Source organism: Glycine soja, chromosome 3 (genome assembly GCF_004193775.1).
Source record: "Glycine soja cultivar W05 chromosome 3, ASM419377v2, whole genome shotgun sequence".
NCBI lineage: Eukaryota > Viridiplantae > Streptophyta > Magnoliopsida > Fabales > Fabaceae > Glycine > Glycine soja.
Window position 1 is genome coordinate 36,800,370 of NC_041004.1, and position 27,106 is coordinate 36,827,475.

The 27,106-nt window shown below is 32.8% G+C and overlaps 3 protein-coding genes across 4 annotated transcripts; all 3 read left to right on the forward strand.

Moving 5' to 3' along the window:
* The first annotated feature begins 203 nt into the window (after window positions 1–203).
* LOC114406687 (alpha carbonic anhydrase 4-like) lies at window positions 204–4,749 on the forward strand. Its single transcript, XM_028369455.1, has 7 exons — window positions 204–617; window positions 1,855–2,069; window positions 2,628–2,734; window positions 2,868–2,970; window positions 3,647–3,805; window positions 3,898–3,951; window positions 4,346–4,749. Exons 1-7 carry the CDS (start codon window positions 518–520, stop codon window positions 4,424–4,426), a joined length of 819 nt encoding a protein of 272 aa, XP_028225256.1. The 5' UTR covers window positions 204–517; the 3' UTR covers window positions 4,427–4,749.
* Window positions 4,750–5,762: 1,013 nt separating this feature from the next.
* Window positions 5,763–18,430, forward strand: LOC114406688 (chromatin-remodeling ATPase INO80-like). Of its 2 annotated transcripts, XM_028369456.1 has the most exons (23): window positions 5,763–5,938; window positions 6,134–6,221; window positions 6,373–6,769; window positions 6,872–7,304; window positions 7,395–7,595; window positions 7,771–7,881; window positions 8,508–8,932; window positions 9,120–9,228; window positions 9,315–9,395; window positions 9,463–9,635; window positions 11,347–11,472; window positions 11,712–11,873; window positions 11,962–12,019; window positions 12,441–12,671; window positions 12,850–12,996; window positions 13,929–14,474; window positions 14,596–14,853; window positions 14,947–15,054; window positions 15,793–15,887; window positions 16,002–16,158; window positions 16,387–16,584; window positions 16,721–16,879; window positions 17,467–18,430. In XM_028369456.1, the coding sequence occupies exons 1-23, from the start codon at window positions 5,879–5,881 to the stop codon at window positions 17,740–17,742; spliced, it is 4,599 nt and encodes a 1,532-aa protein (XP_028225257.1). In that variant the 5' UTR covers window positions 5,763–5,878; the 3' UTR covers window positions 17,743–18,430. The 2 variants fall into 2 exon arrangements, with proteins under 2 accessions (XP_028225257.1, XP_028225258.1); XM_028369457.1 differs by lacking the exon at window positions 6,134–6,221 and having other exon boundaries at window positions 5,764–5,938.
* Window positions 18,431–21,630: 3,200 nt separating this feature from the next.
* Window positions 21,631–25,764, forward strand: LOC114406689 (glycerol-3-phosphate dehydrogenase [NAD(+)] GPDHC1, cytosolic). Its single transcript, XM_028369458.1, has 5 exons — window positions 21,631–22,698; window positions 23,847–24,068; window positions 24,507–24,754; window positions 25,245–25,384; window positions 25,523–25,764. Exons 1-5 carry the CDS (start codon window positions 22,035–22,037, stop codon window positions 25,644–25,646), a joined length of 1,398 nt encoding a protein of 465 aa, XP_028225259.1. The 5' UTR covers window positions 21,631–22,034; the 3' UTR covers window positions 25,647–25,764.
* Window positions 25,765–27,106: the final 1,342 nt, after the last annotated feature.

Here is a 27,106-nt window from a genome sequence, read left to right on the forward strand (position 1 = left end):
TATACCTTGAAAGAGCCTTTTCACTGTAAGTTTAGGCACATTAATTTATTGGAAAAAGTACGTTTTTTCTACAGTCTACATTATTGTTCAATAATATTTAAAAATAAATTTATGTACTAATTACAAATTACGTTTAGGCACATTCATAATATTTAAGTTTAGGCACATTCATAAGTCATACACCTTAATTGGCCGTTTTTTCCTTGGTGGGTAGATAAATCGGTATTTCTGCCATAACAACACCATAAACCACCATAAAAATGAATAACATTAATAACTTGTACGTACGTGAAAGTAGGCACATTGGATGGCAAGCTTGAACGACCCTTCAAATGGAACGAGATTATAGGCTGTGAGCATATTCTTGTAATAAATCGTCAAAAGCGCAAGCAAACAAGAGCTATTGCATACATATATAATAACACGTACACACACATGCACATGCAATATATGTTGATGATTATTACATTACACTCATATCTATCACCACTTTTAAGACCGATATAGTCATAGTACAATGGCCCTCCCCACCAATCTCAAGTTCTTCTGTGTGTTTCTCCTAGTGCTTATTCTCTATTCCTCATCCTTCCTTGCATCAGCTGTTGATCCTAAGGCTGGTACATATGAATCAAATTTATATATGTTGTAAAACCCTTCATTCGTTTCCTTTTTTCTTTTTCTTGATAGAGAAATTCAGAATGAAAAAAGGTGTCATTGTTGAGAGACATCATTTGACAAATATTTGAGGGAACCAAGGATATTAGTAATATCTCCATGTTCCTCACAAACATCATGTTTGCCAGTTTTTTTTGTGTGTGTGTTTATTCCTGTTCTCAAAGCAGTTATATGCACAAATCTTGATAATTAATGTTTTTTCAATAAAATTTAATTTATCTAGTAAATGAAGTTTGATTTTCCTTCTTTTCCAAACGAGTGCATTATACATCCGTACATAAAAAATTGTTGGATGAATCACCACCATAATTAAAATTGTTTTATCTTGTGAATGAAGATCTTGATTTGGCAATTGTTTCTTCGATTTTACTATTGAATATTTTCATTAGAAAGAAATGCATACTAATTGTCTACTTTCTTAATGACCAACCAGAATGAACTTTGTTCTTGCAAACAAGACGCATTCATATACAAGATAACCATTTGTGTCTCCTTTAGTTAGATTTTTTTATTCCTTTGGTTTACTTTTAAGTTTTAATCTTTGGCTTATTAAATTAATGTGAATTAGAATTAAGGAAGAAATTAACATTAAAAGAAAAAACTTTACATTTCTTTTATATATGTTACTGAACATTAATTTATTTACATGGGAGTCACGAAATGACTATACCCATTCACCTTTTCTACGAGCCTACATCATAAATTAACAGTCTCTTCGCATATTTGTGAAGGTGTATACTTTTTTTCCCATGATGTTTTAATTTCCCACTTTCTTATTTTTCGTTACCAACCTTCCCTCCTTTTACGAGGCAAATTTCTTATATGCCTTTGGAAGAAGAAAAAAAATAAAGGATCCTTTGTCGATCTCAATTTGACATTTTTTTCTCACAGAATTTACATACCCTTCATTGTTTAATCTCTCAATTTGGACAATGCATGTACAATGCAAATTTTCACAGCTTTACCCGTGATTGATGAATAGATCAAATTGATGAAAAGAGAGGAAAGGACAAACTCTTTACATTTCTTGGAACCTTTTAAGGCTCTTCTAATTGTAATATCTTGTGGTCCAATTCAAAAAGTCATGGTTCTAGAATAACAATTGGGATATAATTAATGTCTCATTCATTTTTCTTTATTGAGCTTGATATTGGCTTCTCCCTTGCGTGATATGAACAGAAGATGAAGAATTTACCTTCGCTGAAGGAAGTATCAAAGGGCCAAAGAATTGGGGGCAGATCAACCCAAAATGGAAAGTATGTGGAGATGGAAAACTACAATCTCCCATTGATCTCTCTGACCAAATGGCTCAAGAGCTTCCTCAATTGGGTAAACTTGACAAAGTTTATAAACCAGCTCCTGTTGTCCTAATAAATAGGGGTCATGACATCATGGTAAGTCACTAAACCACCGCCACTCTGTGTGCGTTTGAGTCAACATTTGCAAAATTAATTTCGAAGTAAAGTGATTTATATTTGAATATTTTTATTCTATAAACAATTTAGTATAAATTCAATGCATTCAAAATAAATTTTAGATCAAGAATCAACTCCTCACTAACGTGAATTGAAACATGCACTTAAGCAACAAGTTGTTGGTACGAGTGGTACTTGATTCGGTGTCCCTAAGTAATGTCTTGGGTTCAAGTCTTGTAATGGAAATAAAGTGAATGAGAGGAAAGAATCCCACTGAAGATGATAAACCAGATAACAAAAAAAAAATGCACTTTGTCCTATTAGTTCATGAACTTCTTATTTTTTGGATATCTTTTAGTTGTTGCATCTTATTGCAACAACTCACTTGGAAATCTTACTTATTAACATGAACTCATCAACTAGCTGGGACCAAAAATTTCTAGTCACATAGCATTACTTATCAATGGATCAGTACTTCCTGAGAGCTGGGATAAATCTGTTTAATGAACCTAATATCTGTGCTTAATGTTTTGACAGCTGCAATGGAACGGGGATGCAGGCCAGCTTAACATAAATGGAACTTTCTACAATCTGATGCAATGTCATTGGCATACACCTTCAGAGCACACGTTGAATGGAACAAAGTGAGTTTGCCATTTTTCATCCAGATTTTTTAACCTCTTTGATGCAGTGCTAGGGGAAACTCTTTAGGCTTGACTTGACTTGGCTTGGCATGATTCTCCATTTAATTATTGATGTCTTTTATTTGTTATTTAGGTTTGACTTGGAACTGCATGCAGTCCATAAAACCTCTAAAGGAGAGATTGCTGTTATTGGAATCTGGTATAAAATTGGCCATTCAGATCCCTTGCTTTCAAAGGTTTGCTATATTTCTTGGCATATGTGTACACTTTTGGGAATTCATTTATACATGACTTGTACAGTGTTATAGATTAGTACACATGTTCTTATCCAGTTTAGATGAATGTGTGCAAATGTGTAAAATTAAGCACATATAGTTCTATTCTCTCTCTATCAATTGTAAGATAACTTAGTCCCTTTCTGTGATTCTTTAAATCTCAGATTTTAGATGCAGTCTATAGATAAAAATGAAAAATAAAATGGCTCCCTGAATTCTATTCAATGCTGAAAGTCTGAACTTCGCTTTTATAAGTAAATGAATGTGGTTAACTATTTTGAAATTTTAAAAAATGGTCCACAACTACAATTTTGATTATGTCAAGGATTTTGTGATCTTTGCAACTACAATTGTAGCCATTATCAGCTGCATAGATATGTTTATCCATAATTTTCTACAATATCAAGAATACAAAGCTATAATTCTGACCACAATTTAGAACCTTGCTATTAACATTATTTAAAGCAATGAGTTATAAGAAAAGTCATAAAGGAGAATCTAATTTGGTGCTGGAAATGATTATGTGATTAATTTCAAATTTACGTATTGATTGAGTGATTAATATGGTGCTGGAAATGACTGAGTGATTAATTTCAAATCGTTTTTTCTATAACAAAAACTTGATTCTCTCTGGCAGCTGCTCAATGACATAAAATCAATTAAGGACAAGAAGATAGACGTAGGAGTAATCAACCCAGGAGACATCATGTTTGAAACAAAAGAGTACTACAGATATGTTGGTTCTCTTACAACTCCACCATGCACTGAAGGTGTTGTTTGGACAATAGTGAAGGAGGTTTGGTTCTTTTTTCACATGATTTTCTTAACTAGCAAAGACTATTTTTACTAGACACACTTTTTTAAACTTATGTTGCATATGTATTACAGGTGAGGACAGTCTCAACCGAGCAATTGAATGCCTTGAAAGGAGCTGTCCATCATGTAAGTAAATTAGCACCCACTAGATTTATCAAGTTTCCTAAAACAAATGTTTTTGAATTTATAACTGGAATACACTGACATTGTAAAGATTTTTTTAAAACTTTTTTTTACATTTAATCGTGAATTGACATATAATTAAAAGTTGTTGATTTTTATAAGAATGACTTTGATTAAAAGTTTTATATATGCAAGTACATTCTTATTGGTTTATAGTGTAAAATTTTTAAGTATATATATATATATACACACACGTGTGTGTGTGTGTTTTTTTTTCAAGAAGCATGAATACTTCTCTTTTAGAACTGTTGATCAAATATAAAATTCCCATGTAAGTGATCATATACAATAAAAGTACATCTACTTAAGCCTTATCTAAATTGCAACTTTTCCACAGGGAGAGGAAAATGCAAGGCCAACACAAGAACTTGGTGGAAGACAAGTTTTGTTATATAAAGATGTGAATTGGGAATTGTGAATTGTGAAGGGAAGTAACTGCTTCTACACTTGGTCGTAATAAAGTAGAGAGAGTACGGCGTATAGACAAATAAAGGCAACATTAAGGCACGATCCAGCACTGGGGATGATGATCTTTATTTTATTATGTTTTTAAATTGTGTTTTTGGTGTGCTTGTTTTTGTAGTATGTTGTTTTGATTTCTTTGTCCTTTGCTGGTATTATATGAGATAGTAGTGATCATTTGTCCTTTTGAGGAGGGAGAGAAACTGAGTATTGATCATCGTAAATCTTGAAATTGTTCACTTGGCTTCCACATAATATATAAACTTGATTAATTTTGTTTATGACAATATCAACACTAAAATTAAGATCATTTGTAGTATGACAAAAACATGAAAAGGAGTTTTATTATTTAAATTCAATCAAATGAAGTTTGTTGCATGCTTGCGGCAATTGAATAACAATATTTAGTGTAGATCAACATGAAGAAAAAAAAACATTTACAAGTATTATTAATAACTAATTTTTAATGGAATTTTTTCTCTTCATCACGTTTTTTATCCACCCTCGAGAACTACTTGTTACTACATTCGATACTTTAATAGTGATTTTAGTAATAGATTTCGTTGATGTTGCACCTCTGATCAATTGAAACCATCATCACATGAAGTTGTTTTCCAGAGAGCTTACCCTGGAGCAAGAGACTTTCCGCATAACACTTTTATGATTTTGCTTGCAAGCTTAGAATAATAGATATCCATTAAAAAAATGTTATTTATTAAGGAAAAAAAATATATTCCTATAATTAGATTGAAAATTTATTTCTATAACTAGAATTATTTTTTTTCTTACATTTAGACATATTTGATGTAAAAAAAAACTTTTGTTTAGCTCATAAGAATTTTTTATTAGAAACAATCATGTTTAATATATACTACTATATCATCATTATAGATGATAAAATTATCTTTAAATATGTAATATAACTAGATATTAAGTTTAAACTTTAAATAGATTTTGTTGTTGTACAACAATTTCTTTTATGAAATAGTTATAATAATTTGTTGTTTAATTTTTCATAAAATTAATAAAATTTTATTAATTTTTAGAATAAGTTAAGGAAAGTGCAGTTGGTATCATTTACATTGGAACGATAACTGAATAATTCAATTCCCTCCAAAAAAAAATTAAAAAAAAAATCATTCCCCTTCCGTTTCTTCTCGCCGTCTATACACGGCAAATTCAACCGTCAAAATCGAAACATACAGGGTAGCGCACGTTAGTGTAAACGTCACCTGTCCAGCGCACGTTAGCGAACGCCAGTGCTTCCATTCTCAGTACTTTCCCTGGCCTTATCCTGCGCACCACTCTGTTCCTCTTTTTCCTTTTACGGTTACGCTTCTTCTTCTTCATGCTTCGTCCCAGAATTAGGGTTCCTTCCTTCGCATCGTAGTTGCTCGCGTCGCAGCACATGGATCACAGACCGAAATCCAAGGAGTCACTCTCTTACTCCACTCTCTTCAATCTCGAGGTCCGTACTGTTTCTTTTCTTCGCAGAAACCATTGTGCTTCTTCTCACCGTTTGTGTCTGAATTCGCTTCTTTTGAGGTTTCCTATGATGTACTTATATAATTAATTTGAATTGAATTTTAGCATCTTTTGAAAACAAAAAATAGTTCGAGGATTTTGTTTATTTTTCGCTGTTTCTGATTGCATTGTTTTGTAGTCTTTGATGAACTTTCAACTTCCAGAACAAGATAATGATTTTGATTATTACGGAAATAGTAGTCAGGATGAGAGCAGAGACAGCCAAGGTAGACACTATTTCTATATTTGAGGGTTTTTGTTTATATAAGAGACTTTTGTTACTTGGATTTTCATGATTGTATGTAGATATTACTGTTTGGCTAGTGAGTTTGGACTTAGTTTAAGTGTGTTCTGTGTCTTTGTGATGCTTCGGTGAAGGTGTGGGGATTGCAAATCACAGTAATGGGAATGTGCATGAAAAGGAGGTGAATTTGTTCAAGAAGAGGAGGTGGTCTCTAAACAGTGACAACGAGGAGAAGAGCAGTTTTTACGGGACACACATGACGGAGGAGCGATATCGATCAATGCTGGGAGAGCATATTCAGAAATACAAGAGGAGGTTTAAGGGTACCTTGAATAGTCCTGCCCAAAATCAGGCTGCTGTTCCACTTGTGAAAAGCAACACGGGATTAAAAGCTCACAAGTCAGGGAATGAGCGCAGGGGAGGAGGATTACATGTGGCGGAGAGTACATCGGAATGGATGAATGATTCTGGTTCTCAAAAACCTGGAAACTACCGCAATGCAGATTTCTCGCCGCAATATGGCACTGATAGGTTTGCCTTTTCTACTCTGTTGCCTTTTATGGTGTTTGAGTTTTTGAATCATGACTCATGGTTTAAGTGGAAAATTACCTTGCGGTTGTGAACTCCTTTCAGGATTATGTATGAACCTGCATCTTTGGATATCGGGGATGGAATCATTTACAAGATCCCTCCAGTCTATGATAAGTTGGCTGGAGCTCTAAACCTCCCAAGCTGCTCAGATATCCATGTTGAGGATTTATACTTAAAGGGTACTTTGGATTTGGGCTCCTTGGCTGAAATGATGGCTGCTGATAAAAGATTTGGGAACAGAAACCGAGCAGGCATGGGAGAAGCAATACCACAATTTGAATCACTGCAGGCACGACTGAAGGTCATGTCAGCTTCTAATTCGGCTCGTAAGTTCAGTCTGAAAATGTCTGATGTTGATTTGAATTCCTCCATTCCGGAGGGGGCAGCGGGAAGCATAAGGCGATCTATTTTGTCTGAGGGTGGAGTATTGCAGGTTTATTATGTGAAGGTTTTGGAGAAAGGTGACACCTATGAGGTATCTATCATATAATATGAATTGATGTTTTCCCCTTTACACTCTCCATTTTTTTTTATCATTTAGCTTTGTCACATTGGACTGCTTCAGATCATTGAAAGAAGCCTACCTAAGAAGCAAAAGGTGAAGAAAGACCCTGCTTTGATAGAGAAGGAGGAAATGGAAAGATGTGGAAAAGTTTGGGCAAATATTGTAAGAAGAGACATACCAAAGCATCATAGGAACTTCACTATTTTTCATCGAAAGCAGCTCATTGATGCCAAGAGGGTCTCAGAAACTTGTCAAAGAGAGGCATTGCCCTATTTCCCTCCTTGAATACATTTTCTATCTGTTATATTTTGTATTGATTTGTGGTGTATCTAGAATCTAGCTGTCTAGTCTAGTCTAATGATTTTGATGGTAGGTTTTGTATTCGGCATTTTGTCCACAATAACTTATTACTTATATGGACCTATTTTTCTTTCAGGTCAGAATGAAAGTTAGTAGATCCCTTAAATGGACAAGGACTGCCAGTATGCGCACCCGTAAACTAGCTAGAGACATGTTACTGTTCTGGAAACGAATAGACAAGGAGATGGTATTTCTTAATTCCTTCCTGAAATTATTGGTTTTATGGTGCTCGATATTGAACTCTGGAAGACAGTGTATTTCAAGAAGTCATCTTCATTATGTGATTATGGTGATTGGTGACCATTAGTGTAACATGATGGCCTCATACTCCCTTTACTTTTTGAAGTAAATTTTCATGCATGATAGTTGATAATATGTTTTACCTACTGTTGTATGTCTGCACATATTTCATTAATGCATGTTTATTTTACGGATAATAGTTTTGAAATCTCTTATTGCTGAGATTATTGAAATGATGTCACAGTTTTTTAAAAGTAGTGGTAATGATTGATCCAGGTGGTATTGCGCACCCTTTCCAAACTGTGTTATTTAATTTTGGGTCTAAGCTGCTCAATTTAGGTGTTTTTGTCTTTTTGAGATAGAGAAAAGAAGAATTGGGGTTCTTTTAATAGATATCGGACCAACGTCTTGACTCTTGACATAAAATGGGTGGTCAATTTGGTAGACATGCAGATACAACAATGCGTACTTGGATTTATCTTTCAAATTGCAATATTGTCATGCTAGTGTACATTTTCATATGTACATTAGACTTGAATATACTGTAATTTTTTTATTTCATTCCTTGCACAGACAGAAGTGAGGAAGAGGGAGGAAAAAGAAGCTGCTGAAGCTTTGAGGCGTGAACAGGAGCTTCGAGAGGCAAAGAGACAGCAGCAAAGGCTTAATTTTCTTATACAACAAACTGAGCTGTACAGTCACTTTATGCAGAACAAGTCAAACTTACTATCTTCAGAAACTTTACCCAAGGAAGATGAAGATGCAGATGATCAAGATGCACTGATCGACTCTTCAGATGCTGTGCCCGATGAGGAGGAAGATCCTGAAGAGGCTGAATTGAAGAAGGAAGCTTTGAAGGCTGCACAAGAAGCAGTTTCTAAGCAGAAAATGTTGACAAGTGCTTTTGACACTGAATGCTTGAGGCTGCGCCAAGCTGGTGAAACTGATTCACTTCCACCAGATGTTGCTGGAGCGAGTAATATTGATTTGCAAACGCCGTGAGTTTCTTCTCTCTCTTTATTTGTTGTTGTGTAAATGCATTTCTATACTACATGGACACATATATAATTGTACATATGCAAAAATTAAAAAAAAAAAAATTGATGTTCATCTGGATAATATTGAGAGGTGAGTTAAGCAATATTGTTTTAATTTAAATTAAGTTTTTGTATCGATGTGTTGCAGCTCCACCATGCCAGTGGCATCCACAGTTCGGACACCTGAATTATTTAAAGGTGTTCTTAAAGAATATCAGCTAAAAGGTCTTCAGTGGCTCGTTAATTGTTATGAGCAGGTTGTTGAACAATCCTTAATAAAGTCTCAAATCTCAATGATTTATTTCATTTGGTTGTTAATTTGAAGGCTTTTGGTATCTTTCAGGGTTTAAATGGTATTCTAGCGGATGAGATGGGACTTGGAAAGACCATTCAAGCCATGGCTTTTTTGGCCCATTTAGCTGAGGTAGCTATTCATCCACATGTTTTGGTACATTTCTGTGACTTTTATGTAATCTGTTTGTCCCTTTCAGGAAAAAAATATATGGGGACCTTTTCTGGTTGTTGCACCTGCTTCTGTATTAAATAATTGGAATGAGGAACTTGAGCGCTTCTGCCCTGAACTGAAAAGACTTCCATATTGGGGTGGGCTTTCAGAGCGGACAGTACTTAGGAAAAGTATTAACCCAAAGGATCTTTATCGTAGGTAATTTTAATTTCTTTGCATTTTTTACCTTGAAAAACACAGGTGATAGTAATGGCTTTCTACATAGGGTTAATGTTTGAGAAAAATGGATTTCTTTTAATCAAATGTCACTAACCCTACAAAGATACTTCGATACATATAAATTTGGTGTGAGGAATGCAGTCTCCCTTGATACCTCTGGTACTGTTAACAATTCTTATTCATTATTAATACTATATATACATATTTTAGCTGATAAAAAAAAAACTTAGGTGGATATTCTGTGCTGGGAATGTGAGCAATATTTTTAGTCTAGAGTGTGCACATGACACGGGATACAAATACAATATGACACAACCATGGGGATATATGACATTTTAAAAAGTATAGGACTCAACTTGAATGTAATACAAGATATAAAATTAGTATAATACTATAATATTAACATATAGCACAAATCTAGAATCAAAAGAAGAAATTAATGTTTTAAAAGTGATCACAAGTCCTTGTAGATATGATAAAATTCTTAAGTTTATTTAATTATTATTGTGATATTCCTATCTGTATTAGTATAAAAAAATTTATTTAATTACTCACTTGGTCTCTATAGTTTCATAATTTGTACCTTTTAGTCCTTATAGTTTGAAAGTGGTTTTTTTAGTCCTTATAGTTTGAAAGTGATATTTTTAGTCCTTATAATTTGCATTTTAATTCTCTTTTAGTCCCTATAGTTTGAAAGTGGTCTTTTTAGTTCTTATACTTTATATTTCAATTTCCTTTTAGTCCTTACCTCAAAATATGAGTAGTATTATCAATTACAATTAACTACAAAAATATTAGCAAGTAATTCGTAATTAATTTATTGCAAGATAATTTGTAATAAAAAAATAGTTGATAATTTATAACTAATTTGTAGTTAATTATTTTTATTTTTTTTTTGTAGCAAGGACTAAAAGATAATTAAAATACAAATTTTAGGGACTAAAAAGATCACTTTCAAATTATAGGAACTAAAAGAGAAATAAAATACAAACTATAAGGACTAAAAAGACCACTTTTAAACTATAAGGACTAAAAGAGAATTAAAATGTAAATTATAGGGACTAAAAAAATCACTTTCAAACTATAGGAACTAAAAGGTACGAATCGTGAAACTATAGGGGATCGAATGAGTAATTAAACCTTAATTTTAAAAAGCAAAGCAATGAAAATTATAAAATGCAGCTGGGAGTATTTCAAAGTAGTTTTGGAACAAAAATGAAACCCGAAGTAAAGTACAAAAAGTATAGTTTTGCCAATTTTTAACTGTATTTAAATTTGGAAACTGAACAAAAAATGGAGTAAAAACTGCAGTATACATTGAAAATTTTGAAGTTCCTTAAAATTAGGAGTCTTTTGTAATTGGTGCAATTTTGTTTTTGAAATGAAATGATGGTTTTCTCACTTTTAAGTTATTGTTAAACAAAACAATTGGTTTTTTAAGAAAGTAAAAAAAAAAGGATGTCAATGATGGAATCCTCTTTCTTTTGGTGTAGAAGGATTTGGTTGATATGAATAGATTGCTCATCTGCATAGAATCATCTTGTTTTTTAACCTTTGAAATTGTGCAGCTAATCTAGGGCAATATTTTGGCCCTCACCTTCCCAAATAAGCTCCATTGTAATTTATCATTTTGGTATTTAATTTTCACTCCTCTTATTTCTATTGTAACTATACCTTGCTTATTTGCCAGGGAAGCTAAATTTCACATTCTCATCACAAGCTACCAGCTATTAGTATCCGATGAGAAGTATTTTCGTCGCGTGAAATGGCAGTATATGGTTTTAGATGAAGCCCAGGCAATCAAAAGTGCAACCAGGTTCGAAGTCTTGTTTCTGCAGTGCATAAGTGATTGGCATCTCTTATTAATTGATAATTGTTCCAGCCCTTTTTCTAAAAAACAGAAATCAGATTAATTATTTTATATTGTGCATTTCTTTAGGATTGTGTTTTCTACAATTTTGTATGTATTTTTGTTAATTGTGTGGTCAATCAAGAAATTATATTATTATTAACATCTGATTTTGTGATTTCCCTTTTTAAATTTTTCTATGACAGTATAAGATGGAAGACACTCCTCAGTTTTAATTGTCGGAATCGCCTACTGCTGACTGGTACACCCATTCAGAATAATATGGCTGAGTTATGGGCTCTTCTTCACTTCATCATGCCAACTTTATTTGACAGCCATGAGCAGTTTAATGAGTGGTTTTCTAAAGGGTATATATTCCACCTTAAAGTCCTTGAACATGTTAGCTATTTAAATTTAACTATGGTCTAACAATCTTTTATGATCTACCCATGTCAGAATTGAGAACCATGCAGAACATGGGGGTACTTTAAATGAGCACCAACTTAATCGATTGGTAAGTTTCTTTCTTGTTGATAGTCATAGTGATGAGATGGTTAGGATGTGTTATATTATATTATGTTGGATTTTTTTGTAAAATTAGAAATTTTATGTGCTTATGAATAGCCTATGTTGTGGAATAAAGGGTAATTGCTTGGTGTTTCACAAAAGAGGAAGTGGTGCCATTCATTGAGTTCTTGCCTTTATTGTGTGTTAATTTTTCTAGGAATTGTTATATTCACAATGTATACATGAGCTTATGAGTTGTGTTAAAACAGAGATATGATGATAAAAATTACAATCGGATGTATTATATGGTGACTCTTGTTTTTATTATTTCTTCTAAGTTTTAACTATTGTAATTGCATTTTGTTAAGTTAGTTAGATTATCATTTTAAACCCTGATGTTAAGTTCTAATTATCGCTTCTCTTAACAGCATTCAATTCTAAAGCCTTTCATGCTGCGGCGTGTTAAAAAGGATGTGATTTCTGAGCTTACTACAAAAACTGAGGTTACTGTGCATTGTAAGCTGAGTTCTCGGCAGCAGGCTTTCTATCAAGCAATTAAGAACAAGATATCTCTTGCTGAGTTGTTTGATAGTAATCGTGGGCAGCTCAACGAGAAGAGAATTCTGAATTTAATGAACATCGTTATTCAACTAAGGAAGGTAAAGAATCCATAGTATTCAGGCTTTCTTTCCTCCTTGTTCTTAATTTTAGTAGCCCAGATTTTGTATTAATTGGTTCATTTTGAAATAAGGATTGCTGTGATTCAATTTTGTGAAGTTATTTTTTCTTCCCACCAAGAGTGTGCCTGTAATAAATATTACTCATCAACTATGCTAGGTTTGCAACCATCCAGAGTTGTTCGAAAGGAGTGAGGGAAGCACGTACCTTTACTTTGGAGAGATTCCGAATTCCCTTCCACCTCCTCCATTTGGGGAGATGGAGGATGTATATTATTCCGGTGGTCACAACCCCATATCATATGAGGTATTTCCTCATCCTCATGCCTTCTTTACTATACCAAAATATTCAATTTTATTTGGTCTTGTATTGTTGCAAACTTATCCACATTGGTTTCTTAAGAATTTGGTCTCTCCATTCCTATTAGACGTAGTGCCAAATGTAGGAAATCTTTGCATCGCATGATATTTGGTTTTGTACTGTTTAAACTATCCTTGACTCTATAGTTGAGACTTGAGACAAAGCTAATTTGATCCATGAACAAGGTTAGTTTATGAAACATTTAAGTTCATTCAGGACTCGGGACCTTGTTGCAATGTTGCTTTAGTTTGGTTTCTTACATTTTAGAAGGCCAACAATTGAAATTTTAGTATGATTTAGTTTATTATGTTAGCTGTTGGGTTGGTAGTTTTTATGGTCTGAAAATGGGTCCATTGTAAACGGCCGTTATAAAGAGGATTTTTCAATGGTATTAGACAGTAACAAACACTGGTTGACTCAATGTTGAGATTTGAGAAGAATGAAAGAGGATATGGAAGGATAAAATGATACCAAGTAAAAAAAAAATTCTTTTTTTATATGAGAGCCTATAAATAGGAAAAAAACAAAGAATGTACATCTGGGGAATGGTAGAGGGTTAATTAATGCTTTTACACTAAACATTGATCTATTCTGGCTGGTAAAATTTGATACACATGGAACCTGTTGTTTGTTTGGTGCCATTTTTGGCATTTTTATTGTAAAAGGGAAGTATGTTTTCAATATTCAATGTCACCCTTTGGGGAATCTGTTAGATATATGGTTAAAAAATTACCCAGGTCATGATGATATTGGTCTTTCTTTTATTTAGGGTTTTCTCTTTTCCCTAGTAATTAGTTGTTTCTACTATCTTATGTCAAGTATGCCTCCTTTAATTTTCTTTTCTTACTGCTTTTGTTATTTTCCCCAATATTTTTCAGATACCAAAACTTGTCTATCAAGAAATTATACAAAGTTCTGAAACTCTCAGTTCAGCTGTTGGTCGTGGTGTCTCCAGAGAATCTTTTCATAAACATTTTAATATTTTTAGACCGGAAAATGTTTATCGGTCTGTCTTCTCAGAAGATATGTGCAGTAAAAGTGGAAATTTTGGTTTTACCCATATGATGAATTTGTCTCCACATGAAGTGACATTTCTAGCTACTGGTTCTTTTATGGAGCGACTATTATTTTCTATGATGAGATGGGAACAAAAATTCATTGATGAAGCTGTAGACTTTCTAATGGAGACCATAGATGATGATCCAGAATGTAGTTACCTTGAGAAAGAAAAAGTGAGAGCAGTTACGCGAATGTTATTGGTGCCATCAAGATCTGAGACCCAGTTTCTTCAAAAAAAATGGCAAACTGGACCCAGCCATGCTCCTTTTGAGGCCTTGGTTGTCCCCCATCAAGATAGGGTGTTATCAAATGCCAGGCTTCTTCACTCTGCTTACACATATATCCCACAAAGTAGAGCTCCCCCAGTATGTTGTTTCCTTATTATCTGCTGCAGTTATTTTTTCCAAAATTAATTGCCTCTTTTTCTCCCTTTTTAAATAAAATGATAATTAATTATTGACCATTTTCTTCTTTTCCTCTTCATAGATTGGTGCTCACTGCTCAGATAGAAACTTCTACTATAAAATGATTGAAGAATTACATGATCCCTGGGTTAAGAGGTTGCTTGTGGGGTTTGCACGTACATCTGATAATAATGTGCCTAGAAAGCCAGATAGTCCTCATCATTTAATTCAAGAGATAGATTCTGAACTACCTGTTTCTCAGCCTGCTCTTCAGTTAACGTACAGTATTTTTGGGTCTTCTCCACCGATGCGGAATTTTGACCCTGCGAAATTGCTCACTGTAAGTGTTGCTTTTAGTTTTGCTCTTTCTTTCTCATGGAACACCCTCTCCTCTCAACTTTCATGTTGAATAGATCTTCTAATTTTCATGTAGGACTCTGGAAAGCTCCAAACACTTGATATATTATTGAAACGCTTACGAGCAGAAAATCATCGTGTTCTCTTGTTTGCTCAGATGACCAAGATGTTGAATATTTTGGAGGTACTTTCAAAATTTCACAATGTTCAATCTTTTGATATTTATTGTTTATATATAAAAAAAATCTAGGGTTGTATCATTCTGATATGTTGAATTCAAATTGAAAATGTGAAACATGTGTAAATGAATGAACAAAATTAGTCATTACAAAAGCCCTTTGGCACAAGTTAATTTCCCTTCAATATAGTGATTACAACGTACATGAAATCAGTTTATGAGGAGACCTAGAAGTTGCATGTTTGTGTGTGTACATGTATATGTACACACATATGCAAGTATTTATGTTTTTTTTCCTAAAGCTATCTGTGAAATATATGATTTGATATGTTTTAATTACAGCAGTTTAGTATGGTATTATTTCCCTTATTACTCATTATTTAGTTTCCTTATTAATCAGTAATTGATTGATCTTGTAATCAATACTGATTCCCTTTTCCAAATTATAAATAGCATGAGGTGTGGTCTACATTGACACACAACATTACACAGTAAATAACACTGTTATACTATTAAATGAGTTTGGTACTTTGGTTTGATTTTATTTTTAAAAGAAATTGGAACTTGGGCTTTCTAGGTAAGTTCAAATGTTCAATGATTTGAAAATGGAAGCATTCCTACCATGATGAGAATCTATGTACATGGGACAGAGCAACACAATTGTTCCACCAGTCTTGGTTCTTGGCCTTCAACTTTTATGGGTCTTTTTCTATATGCTGACTGGTAATTTAATCATGTTTGCAGGACTACATGAACTATAGAAAATATAGGTATTTTAGACTTGATGGATCATCCACTATTCAGGACCGCAGAGACATGGTCAAAGACTTTCAGCATAGGTAATGTCTTCTAATTTCTTTGTAATCTTTTCATACTGTACTCTGGTTAGACTATTGAACATTAATTATTTCATAATACTTCTGTTTTTTATATTTCTTATTAATTTTTTGTAGGAGTGATATTTTTGTGTTCTTACTGAGTACAAGAGCTGGTGGATTGGGTATCAACTTGACAGCTGCTGACACAGTCATATTTTATGAGAGTGATTGGAATCCAACATTGGATCTACAGGCAATGGACAGAGCTCATCGTTTGGGTCAGACAAAAGATGTTAGTTCCATCTTTCCTGCTACTTGTTCTATGGAAGTCATGTTGCATATTTTTGGGGGATCTCAATTATTGGTCTCTCTCAATTTTCCTTCATTACATGTCTAGAACTGATGCTTCCCTTTCTCAGGATCATGCACATTTTTCTTGCTCAGACATTAAATCTACTCCTTTTAAGTGCTTAACTTATTTAGTTTAAAACTAATTTCAGTTGCATTTTCAAACTTGCAGGTTACTGTTTACCGACTTATATGTAAAGAGACAGTTGAAGAGAAGATTCTTCTTAGAGCTAGTCAGAAAAGTACTGTGCAGAACCTTGTCATGACTGGTGGTTCTGTCGGTGGTGATCTTTTAGCTCCTGAGGATGTTGTATCATTGCTTCTAGATGATGTTCAATTGGAGCAGAAATTAAAGGAAATCCCTCTCCAGGTCAGTTGTGAATTTGGTTACCAAACTTCATTATATCTCTCTGACCAACCAAATGAAATACTAGGAAAAAAGGTTTAGAAACCCTAAAACCATTTTGAGAAAATTTCTGATTGTTTGGCCTCGCTTATCCTTCCAGGTAAAGGATAAGCAAAAGAAAAAACAACCTATGAGAGGTATTCGGGTAAATGAAGACGGTGATGCATCAATGGAAGATCTAACAAGCTCTGTAGCCCAGGGTACCTCAGATAATGATCTTTCCATGGATCCAGAGGGTTCAAAGTCTAGTAATAAAAAGGTATCATCATGCTTCTATTTGTTTATTTGGAGAGGATTATACCTCTAATAAGGCTTTGTTATTGTTGATTATGCCTCTAAACTTATTGGTTACTAAAATTCTTGATACTTATTTCAATTGATTGCATGATATAAAGAAAACTGTTAATTTATGTAAGTTGTGACTCTTAACCCATCATGGTACCTTGACAGACACAAAATAATGACACTCGATTTTAAATATAACTAGCTAACCCTTAACCAATTATGGTACCCATCATAGTGGTTGGTGGATTAATACACAACAAAACTTTTGTCTGTCTCTTTCCAACATGATGATTTTGTGACAATAAAGGACCTGAATCTGTTGTACTTTTTTGGTGGTTGGTGGGTTAATGCACAACAAAACTTTTGTCTCTCTTTCCAACATGATGATTTTGTGACAATAAAGGACCTGAATCTGTTGTACTTTTTTGTTGGTCTTATCATTTATGTGATAGTTTTTGAGTGATTTGAATTTTTAGGTGTACATGATGTTTGCAGAGTTAAAATATTGCAAGTTTATTTTGAATGTTATGTTTAACTTGATAACATAATGTCTACTTGCAGAGAAAAGCTTTCTCAGATAAGCCAACTTCAAGGCCAATGAATTCCCAAAAGATGAGTGAATTTAGTACTACGCCTATGGACGATGAATTGGATGTTGTTGATCCAGTGGGTCAGAAACCCAAGAGACCCAAGAGGATAAAGAAGAATGTGAATGAAAAGTTTGAAGATGCTTTTACTGGGATTGCTGCCCTGATCCCAGAGCAGACCCAATTTCCACCTCCACCAAGCGATTTTAGTGCCGGGGGTTCTAAAGCAGAATCAGGCCAAGACAACTGAAGACATAGTGATTCTTAACCACTACAAAAACTTTGGAGTTACTATTCTCAGCCCTATGGATTGACTTTTTTTGTGGAGACTGCTAAGTTGGCTCTCTGGTTTATCAACAGTTTCTAGTTCCCTATTTCTTGGTTATCCTCTCACTGCAAATAGTGGCTGCAAAGACAGGAGAAGCTGTATATCCTAGATTGTATATAGTAGTCCTTAATGATAGATATTAGATTCTCCTCCCTTCCACAGTTTGGGGGGGCGGGGGCTTTGTAGTTTGTACAGATTGAGCCATCCTTACTTGAGTCGATTTTTTATGTTCCACAAGCAATATTTATAACAAATGATGAGTAATATACGGTAGTCTTGCTACTCGTATTAAGTCTGTTGCATGACAATTAGCACCCCGTAATCAATATGATTGTGAGATCTCTGGTGACCAAGTTTAAGAATAACTTCAATTCATCCGGATCATGAAGGGGTGGTGGAATTCATCAAAGTTAGAAGCTGGTGGTGGATAAGGCTGAGCATGAAAAAGTATCATTGTCTTACTATTAGTGGACATCAAATTCTGTGTTACGTTTATCTTATTGTAACACTAGGTCTGCAATTTGATGTAAAGGGCAGGGTTACTTTTTGTACTCCCATCTTTTAATAAGTATTGCCTTATAAAAAAGAATAACTTGTTCAAATCATATCATACAGTGAATGCTAGTAATCCATTAAAGCTACGAGGAATGACTTGTGAAAATTCAGCTTCCATCCCATGGGTTCGTAAGAATATATAGCTTTGAGTTTTTTTTAGAAAAATATTAGTAAATTATACTAATCACTCATAAGATTTTGTTAAATTAAACAAACTCTTTTTTCTTACATTTACAATAATCTCCTTTACAGGAAAGCATGTTGTAATATTTTTAAAACAATTAAGGGGATTAGTGCAATGTATAAAGGATATATTTTCAAAAATTAAGGGGGCTAGAGCAACAGTAGGTAAAAGCACGGAAAATTTATGTAATTTTACAAAACCTTATGGGTATAATTAGTATAATTTACTAAAAAAAATATTAAAAGAGAAGATTTGTTATGCAGAGGAGCTTATCAAACTTTTCTTCAACGGGCTCTATATATAGAGAAAAAAGTGTAACAAAATATTAAATAATATCATATTGTTCTAAAAATCAAATTGTTAACATCATAAATCTAAGTGATAAGAATGATATCCTTATTTTGTTTAACAAATATCTTAAAGAATTTGATGCATTACAAAAATACTTAAAAATTTAATTATCTATTTTAAAAATTAGTTATTAAGACATACATTTTCAAATAACAATCAACTTTAATTATCATTGACTATGTGGATTAATTGACAAAAAAAAAATATTTCAACTTTATTCATAATTTCAAATTTGAGTCTTGATGTACTTGAAGATAATATTTACTTATAGTTTACTAATATATTCCAACTAAAAAACAAATATATGTATATTAATTAACATACAAATACTTGTTTTTTAGTTAGAGTGCACAACAAGTTATATCATCAGGATAACGAGATAATCTTTAATAATAGCTTACTAATATACTCAACTAAAAAATAAATGAATATGCATTAACAAATCACATAAATATATTCCCTCTTGTTTCAAATATAAGAAGAAAAAAACACATTTTTCTTAATCTTAAATATAAGAAAATTTTAACTAACTTTATCTTATTTAATATTATTATCTTTAAATTAACTTTTATTTAATTGAAGTGTTAGTATCAATCATTCTTTCTTATTCTTGATACTAAATTCTAATGAAGGGTGAGTTGAAAAAAATTGTTTTTTAAATAAAATTGATATAATTAAATGTGCTTAACAAACTTTTTAATTATTATTTCATATTTTTTTCTTATATTTATATCAGAGTCATATGTGTGTATAAAATCAATTTTTCGAACTTTATTAAATTTTTTATTCCTAAAGGAATCGAATTTGTAAATTATTATAAACTCTGGTTATCTAAATTTGTTTAACTTTACTTTAATGCTAAATCAAACAGACACCTCATCTCTAAACTGACTAAATAAAGCTTCACATCAAGAGAAATGTATATTAGTGTATGAATCACTTAAACATTAATTATAACCAAATTGTTACAATAATCAATTAACTCGATCACTTAAATCCAACTAACATAGTGCTTAAGGAACGTACCTGATATTTTTTCTTTTGTTGAGGAACGATACCTGAATCTAATTACATACAAAAGCTAAAAAGTTTCCATCTAACAAGTAATTGAGCATTAATATTTCAAATAAGAAACAGGGCATTAAATATATGTCCGTAATCACAAAAAAGGACAAAGTATGATGACTATATAAGATTCAGAGGGAACCTCACATGAAAGTGTGGGCAAAGTCATACCATATTAATAACCGTTGGGGAAGTTGGCCGTACCCAAATACTTTTAATGCCAATGGATTGATATAGGTGGCACCCCCAGCAATATAACTCCCATGAATTTAAGAGACATCATTTCATCACACCTTGGTTATCTTGATTAAGATATTTTAATTAATTTTTAATTGTAAAATTTATTTGATTGTTTAGTGATAAAATATTTCAGTTAACTTTTAATTTTTTTTACTAACTAAAAAATTCATTTAGTTATTAGATAAAGAAAGTTTTTTTATTAGTTTCTCAATAAATTTTATTGTTCTTTAAAACACTACTTGAAGTAACATTTTTAAAAACACTAATTTCTAATTTTTTTTTGTTTTTTTATTTTATCCTTAATATATTTATTAATTTTCTACTTATCCTTTTTAAATAAATAATAATTTTATTATTTTTCAGTCATTTTACACTTTTAAACTATTTCAATAACTAATTTTACTAAACACTAATAAACTAATTTTTCAGCTTTCAACTAACTTTTCTCAACTAATTTTGTCAAACATAGCTTGTGTGGCATGGCAGAGCTAAAATTGAAAGGCAAATGCTAAGGACACTCTTTAAGGAACTTAAGGTAGAAATATTTTTTATAGGTAAAAAAATAGGTTATCCATGATCATTTTACACACTCTAATGATTTTCACACAAAATATTTTTCTTTTTTATTTTTTTAACTAATGTCCTAAAAATATTGATTAACAAGACCCTTAATTCCTCTCCATTTAAAATAAATAAATATCTTAATCATGTTAAGATTAATTTGTGAAATTTTATTTTTGAAAAGGGACTAAAATGAATAATTTTTTAAATTCATAGACTAAAAAACTAAATTTATATTTGAGAGAAGAAAACAAAGGTGACCCAAATTTAAAAGATTAAAAAACATATTTTTTTTTAGTGAATCTGGATATCGCATAATTGAAAGTAAAAGTTAATTATTTGAGTACCGAGATTTATTTAAAGAAATTATTTTTTCCTAACACGTTTCATACATACAAATGAAATCGAACTTTTGACATGTCTATTGTAAAAAAAAAATACATGTGTGAAATAAAAATAATAATACCAATATTTTTATTACAAACTTTATTTTTTATTTATTGGTTGGTTTAAGTATTTAGCTTTCCCTCCAATTATGTGAGCTCAGAGCCTCAGACGATTAAGAAGCTAGGAATCATAGATATGGTGGGGTCATGAGTTGGATGAGTTAAAGTAAATCAACCCCATCGTTGAAGGACCATAACTTTGTAGTTTTCCCAGCAAAAAAGTTTGGTTTTTTTATTGGCACTAGCCGCGTCTTATAGTTGGGTAGATCAACTAACAAGAGACGGAGAAAACAAAGTTTTATTTGTGTTTGGTTTTGGTTTTGGTTTTTTCCCCATTCCCCTTATCTATTCTTTTGGCTTCGCACGTGCCCTTCTTAGAAACTAAAAGAAAAATACAAGAGCACTTTATGTGTATGCGAGTGAAGATATAAATATCATGGTTCATGCATTACATGTTTCAATTAAATTTAGAGTGGGATATTATAGGCTTCATTGTTTGGTCAGAAATTTTTGCAGACCCAAATTAATGTTCACCTTTGGTCAAGCAACACCCACCAAAAAACACTTTGATTTCCCATTGCCGCATATTTTGTAAAGGCAATCTTATTCTTATGGTAAAAGGGAAAAAAAAAATATTCATTAGTCGGTAAGGGGAAAGTGAGAAGCACAAAATTGAGGCAAGGTTATATAGAAGTCTCAGTTTTAGTTTAATAGGCACATCACACTCACATCTATTGAAGTTCATAATTCCACCTCTTGTGTTTTTTCCAAGGCTTTGCCAACAACAATTCTTTGGCTTAGAGTTATAGAGCATGGTGGGGAGCATTATGGGAGTGGTTCACAATGCATACACAAATGGAAGTGTTGGTGTACAAAATTGTAATGGGGTGGAGGAGAAGCTTGATTGTTTGAGAAGGCTAATTGGGAAGGGTGATGGTGACCCTTTGAGAATTGTGAGTGTTGGAGCTGGTGCTTGGGGAAGTGTTTTTGCAGCATTGCTACAAGACACTTATGGCCAATTTAGGGACAAAATACAGATCAGGATATGGAGAAGGGCAGGAAGGGCAGTGGATAGAGCCACTGCTGAGCATCTCTTTGAGGTCATCAACTCAAGGGAGGATGTGTTGAGGAGGTTGATCCGCCGTTGCGCTTATCTCAAGTATGTTGAGGCAAGGCTTGGTGATAGGACACTCTTTGCAGATGAGATTCTCAAAGATGGTTTTTGCTTGAACATGATTGAAACACCACTTTGTCCTTTGAAGGTTGTCACAAACTTGCAAGAAGCTGTTTGGGATGCTGATATTGTTGTCAATGGCTTGCCTTCAACTGAAACAAGAGAGATCTTTGAGGAGATTAGTAAGTATTGGAAGGAGAGGATCACAGTGCCTATAATTATCTCTTTGTCAAAAGGTATAGAGGCTGCATTGGAGCCTGTTCCACATATTATAACTCCAACAAAGATGATTAACCAAGCAAGTAAGAAGAGTCTTTCTTCATCTCTACTTACATGTTATCTGTTTTGGCTTTCTTTCTAATATATAGAAATAGGTATCTTTCTCATGCCTTTGCCAGGATAGAACAAGCAAACAAGTGTGATGATTATGTTTTTGTCTCTTGCTCTAGTTTAGGGTGCATTTGGATTAGTTGTGAAAAATCAATTATTTCAATAATCTTCTAGATATAAATGATTATACGAAATAAGTTTTATATTTGAATATGCTTGGTGAAAAGTAGTTCCATCTAAGATAACTCATTTAAATGGTCTAAAAAATAGTCTTTTCATAATAAATTATAAAAAGGGTAAAAAGTAATTTGTAGTAATTGGTTTTCTATTCAAATTAATCAATTATTGAAAATAAAATAAAGTTAGTTAAAAGATGAACTGCTAACTTTTAATCATAATCTCTAAAATTTTTAAAATTTATCAACAAAGTGATAAGACTTGTGTCCCTTAATCAAATGGTTCAAGATTTGAATTTTAGTTAGGTCTTGGGTATAGAACAAATCGTGTTGGGAGCGGAATACCTATCTTCTATGCGCTTAAGGCCTCAAATGAAGATTAGTCACTTCTTTATGTAGGGTTACTTTGTACCAATTAAATGGTCAGAAAAAAAATATCTCTAAAATTTTATCTACCATAAAAAAATCATATTTCTTGTTTTTTGAAATTATAATCTTTACAAACGGAAGATTATAATCTTGAAGAAGAATCTAATCCAAACATGATGCATCAGTTAAAAGTTAAAATTATTGCAATATGCAAATTATGAGTTAATCTTCCGTGTGTATCTGAATGCGTTTGAAATTTCATCAATAATCTTGGGTGTTCTTCTTGACTCAACCTTTGTGTTCTCTCTTTAACACATACAGTTTACAAAAATCTAGTTCATATTCATACTGAAGCATATTACATATCAATTGTGATAATTCTCTTGCTGAATTGCATCTTGTTAACGAAGAATTTGTTGCTGAGCAACGAAATTTTCATGCTAAAGTTAATACTTAGCATCCTTGTTTTCTAGTAAATACTCTTTTTTATTTATTTCATCTGATTTTGTATTATCATAGGTCATAGCCTTCTTACCATGCAATAATATCTATTCTTTGCATTGCAAACTTGATAGCTAGAGTGCCTATGGAGAACATACTCTATCTTGGTGGTCCAAATATTGCCTCAGAAATCTACAACAAGGAGTATGCCAATGCAAGAATCTGTGGAGCTGAGAAATGGCGGAAACCTCTGGCGAAGTTTTTACGACAACCACACTTTATTGTCTGGGATAACAGTGACCTCGTCACGCATGAGGTCATGGGTGGCTTGAAAAATGTCTATGCAATAGGAGCTGGTAAGCTTCTAATTAATTGTTATAACTTTACATGCAAGGTCAAACTTGCAGTAATTATATCATCGTGTTTTGGTTTGTGTAATGTTGTCAATTTCACTAGTTGGTTCACTCCCTATTTCACACACAGATTCTACAATCTAAGGAAAATACAAAAGGCAGTATCTGTAACAGATAACCAAACAATTTTAACATTTAAGTATGGTACATATCAAGGCATATTGATAAAGATTTCATCATGATTGATGATGCATATTATTGGAAATTGAATTAAGGACTTCATATGTCTTTCACATGCCATAGAGACTAGACTAGTTGGCATTAACTTGGAAAAGAAAGGGGTTTAACATACCTCTAATTTTATGAGAGGCATTCCCATGTCTTACACTTGATTTCTGATTTACAATCTATAAATCCTGTTTTTCATTTTAATGTTGTCAGGAATGGTAGCTGCCCTTACCAATGAGAGTGCTACAAGCAAATCTGTGTACTTTGCACACTGCACGTCGGAAATGATATTTATCACTCATTTGTTGGCTGAAGAACCTGAGAAACTTGCAGGGCCATTGCTAGCTGACACTTATGTGACCTTGTTAAAAGGCCGTAACGCTTGGTATGGCCAGATGTTAGCTAAGGGTCAATTAAGACCAGACATGGGTGACAGTATTAGTGGCAAAGGAATGATTCAGGTATATTTTGTAATTTTTCATGTCCTAGTTTCTTCCAAACTCATATGCTATGTTCTTGATCAGGTGTGCCAATTGCATCTTTAAAATGTGAAAGTTCAATAATTATATACATTAAAAACTGATGGTGCTTCACAGATAATTTAGCAGCACCCTGTGGTAGTGGCTGGTGGTTTTCATCATTTGTACTTGTATTCATCCTTGCTAGCAATTTATATATGCTTATTTTCAAAGCTTTATGTTGTCTAAGTCATTCTTGGGTTGATGAATATGATGTTACAATTTTTACTTGACATAAGCCACCCATATCACTTTTCTTATTATTTGGCCCTCATAGATTCCCTTGCCACAGCAAAGGTGGAATTAATATCATTCACATAAGAAAGAGAAACCATCCTTGTGTGTTTCTCCTTAGAAACAGTTTTTTGCCTTCATTCAAATCCCAATATAACTAAATAAAAATGATATCCCTGACCCTGCCATTTATTTCTAGGGAGTGTCAGCAGTGGAGGCATTCTTTGAACTTCTGAGCCAATCTAGCCTGAATGTGTTGCATCCTGAAGAAAACAAACCTGTTGCTCCTGTAGAGCTCTGCCCTATCTTGAAGACACTCTACAAAATTTTGATATCAAGGTAATCTCCTGCAACAATTGACTGAAACCTTGGTAGTCTGTTTTCTTTACCCTTATGCTTGTTATCTTTGAACACTTCCAACTCCAAGTACTACATTTGAAAATCTCCTTTACATCTTGCCGATGCACTAAATCTCAGGGAACAGTCATCACAAGCTATTCTGAAAGCCTTGAGGGATGAAAATCTGAATGATCCTCGTGAACGAATTGAGATTGCACAAAGCCATGTTTTCTACAAGCCTTCACTTCTTGGACAACCCTGATTGTTTTCTCATTGGCAAAAGCCAAATGTGGATGCAACTATATATGGAAGCATTTGTCAACTCAAAGAGAATATTTAAATGAGCATGAATGTATTGTTTTGTGATGGATTTTGTATTACATTGTTGTATGTATATATGTCAAAATATAAGCCACTAAGCAATTGGACTAATAACTCCCAAAAACACTCACTACAGTACTGCCTGATGGACACTACAACATTGTGGCCAAAAATGAGAGGAACACTGTTTTTGGAAGAAAAAAAAATCATTAATGGAATGGAATAAGTGTGGAAGGGATACAAAGGGAGTGGAAGGAATGAAACAAAGCTAGCTTTATTCTTGCTTGGAAGATTGATGAGGGATTAGGAATGGAACTAAATTATTTTGTATGGAAGTTAAATTATAAAGATCTTGAATGAAATGTAATATGCTTAATTATGAACAAAATTTATTCCTCCAATTCCACCTCAATTTTGAAGAACAAAAAATTGTGTATTTGAGGAAAACAAAGGGGGAATAGCTTCCCCTTGAGTTCCTTTCCCTTCCCATCCATTTTTCAAACCCCCAAACAAGAGGATTATTTCCCTTCCCCTTATCACTTGTGTGTGAATCTGAAATTGTTACTTTTGTTTTGGCAACATTGGTGAATAAAGTATACAACCTAAAAGCTCAGTCACAGTCACAAAGCACTGTTTTTTGATAAGATGAGTCTATTGAATTTGTATTTTTTAATATAATAGTAACTAACTACAAATCCGTGATAGTAACCTTAACAACTAAAATGGGAATTAGGACCACCTTGATCACTTGCTATTAATTGGACAAGGATCAAGAGTCTATTTCCAGTTTTCACCAATACCTTCTTAAGTTAAAAACTTGCCTGCAACAGAGTTAGAGGTCAATAATTATGCCCCACCACTCTGCTACAAGACAAAGCATATTGCTTTCCTAGTCTTAATGGAATGGGGATGAGAGCATTGACGGAGCTTAAAATTTTTGGAGGCTAGAGTAATTATCATTATAATATATTAATTAAACACAATGATCTTGATAATATCATCTTTTATAGGTGATTTTAAATATTTAATGATATAATTCAAAATATATCATAATTAAATATAAACACAACGCCTGAGAATTTAAATAAAAAATTTTGAATTTGTTTTATACTTCAATATATTACGGATATAATTAAAAACTAATAAAAATCTATTTCACAAATACCCACGTGTTTTGCACAAACACTATTGAAAAAAAAAGTGTAAAATATTTATAAAATGTGGAAGAATTACATTTCATAATTGCTTAAATCCTATTGACAGATTATACATCTTTGATTCCCCTTAAGGAAAAAGAATCTTCACCAGGAAAAACTAATTCCATCATGTTGACAAAAAAAAACTAAAATCAATTGAAAAAACTCTGATCTAATACCTAATTAAGAATTTTTTTTTCCTTTT

Excerpts from the sequence above, each read along its gene's own strand:
- LOC114406687 (XM_028369455.1), top strand. The coding sequence starts at position 518 with ATGGCCCTCCCCACCAATCTCAAGTTCTTCTGTGTGTTTCTCCTAGTG. Across the intron at positions 3,806-3,897 it reads TTTGGACAATAGTGAAGGAG|GTGAGGACAGTCTCAACCGA; the intron begins GTTTGGTTCTTT and ends TATGTATTACAG. Across the intron at positions 3,952-4,345 it reads TGAAAGGAGCTGTCCATCAT|GGAGAGGAAAATGCAAGGCC; the intron begins GTAAGTAAATTA and ends ACTTTTCCACAG.
- LOC114406688 (XM_028369456.1), top strand. The coding sequence starts at position 5,879 with ATGGATCACAGACCGAAATCCAAGGAGTCACTCTCTTACTCCACTCTC. Across the intron at positions 15,055-15,792 it reads AGATGTTGAATATTTTGGAG|GACTACATGAACTATAGAAA; the intron begins GTACTTTCAAAA and ends TCATGTTTGCAG. Across the intron at positions 16,880-17,466 it reads CAAAGTCTAGTAATAAAAAG|AGAAAAGCTTTCTCAGATAA; the intron begins GTATCATCATGC and ends GTCTACTTGCAG.
- LOC114406689 (XM_028369458.1), top strand. The coding sequence starts at position 22,035 with ATGGTGGGGAGCATTATGGGAGTGGTTCACAATGCATACACAAATGGA. Across the intron at positions 22,699-23,846 it reads AAAGATGATTAACCAAGCAA|CTAGAGTGCCTATGGAGAAC; the intron begins GTAAGAAGAGTC and ends CAAACTTGATAG. Across the intron at positions 24,069-24,506 it reads TGTCTATGCAATAGGAGCTG|GAATGGTAGCTGCCCTTACC; the intron begins GTAAGCTTCTAA and ends TAATGTTGTCAG.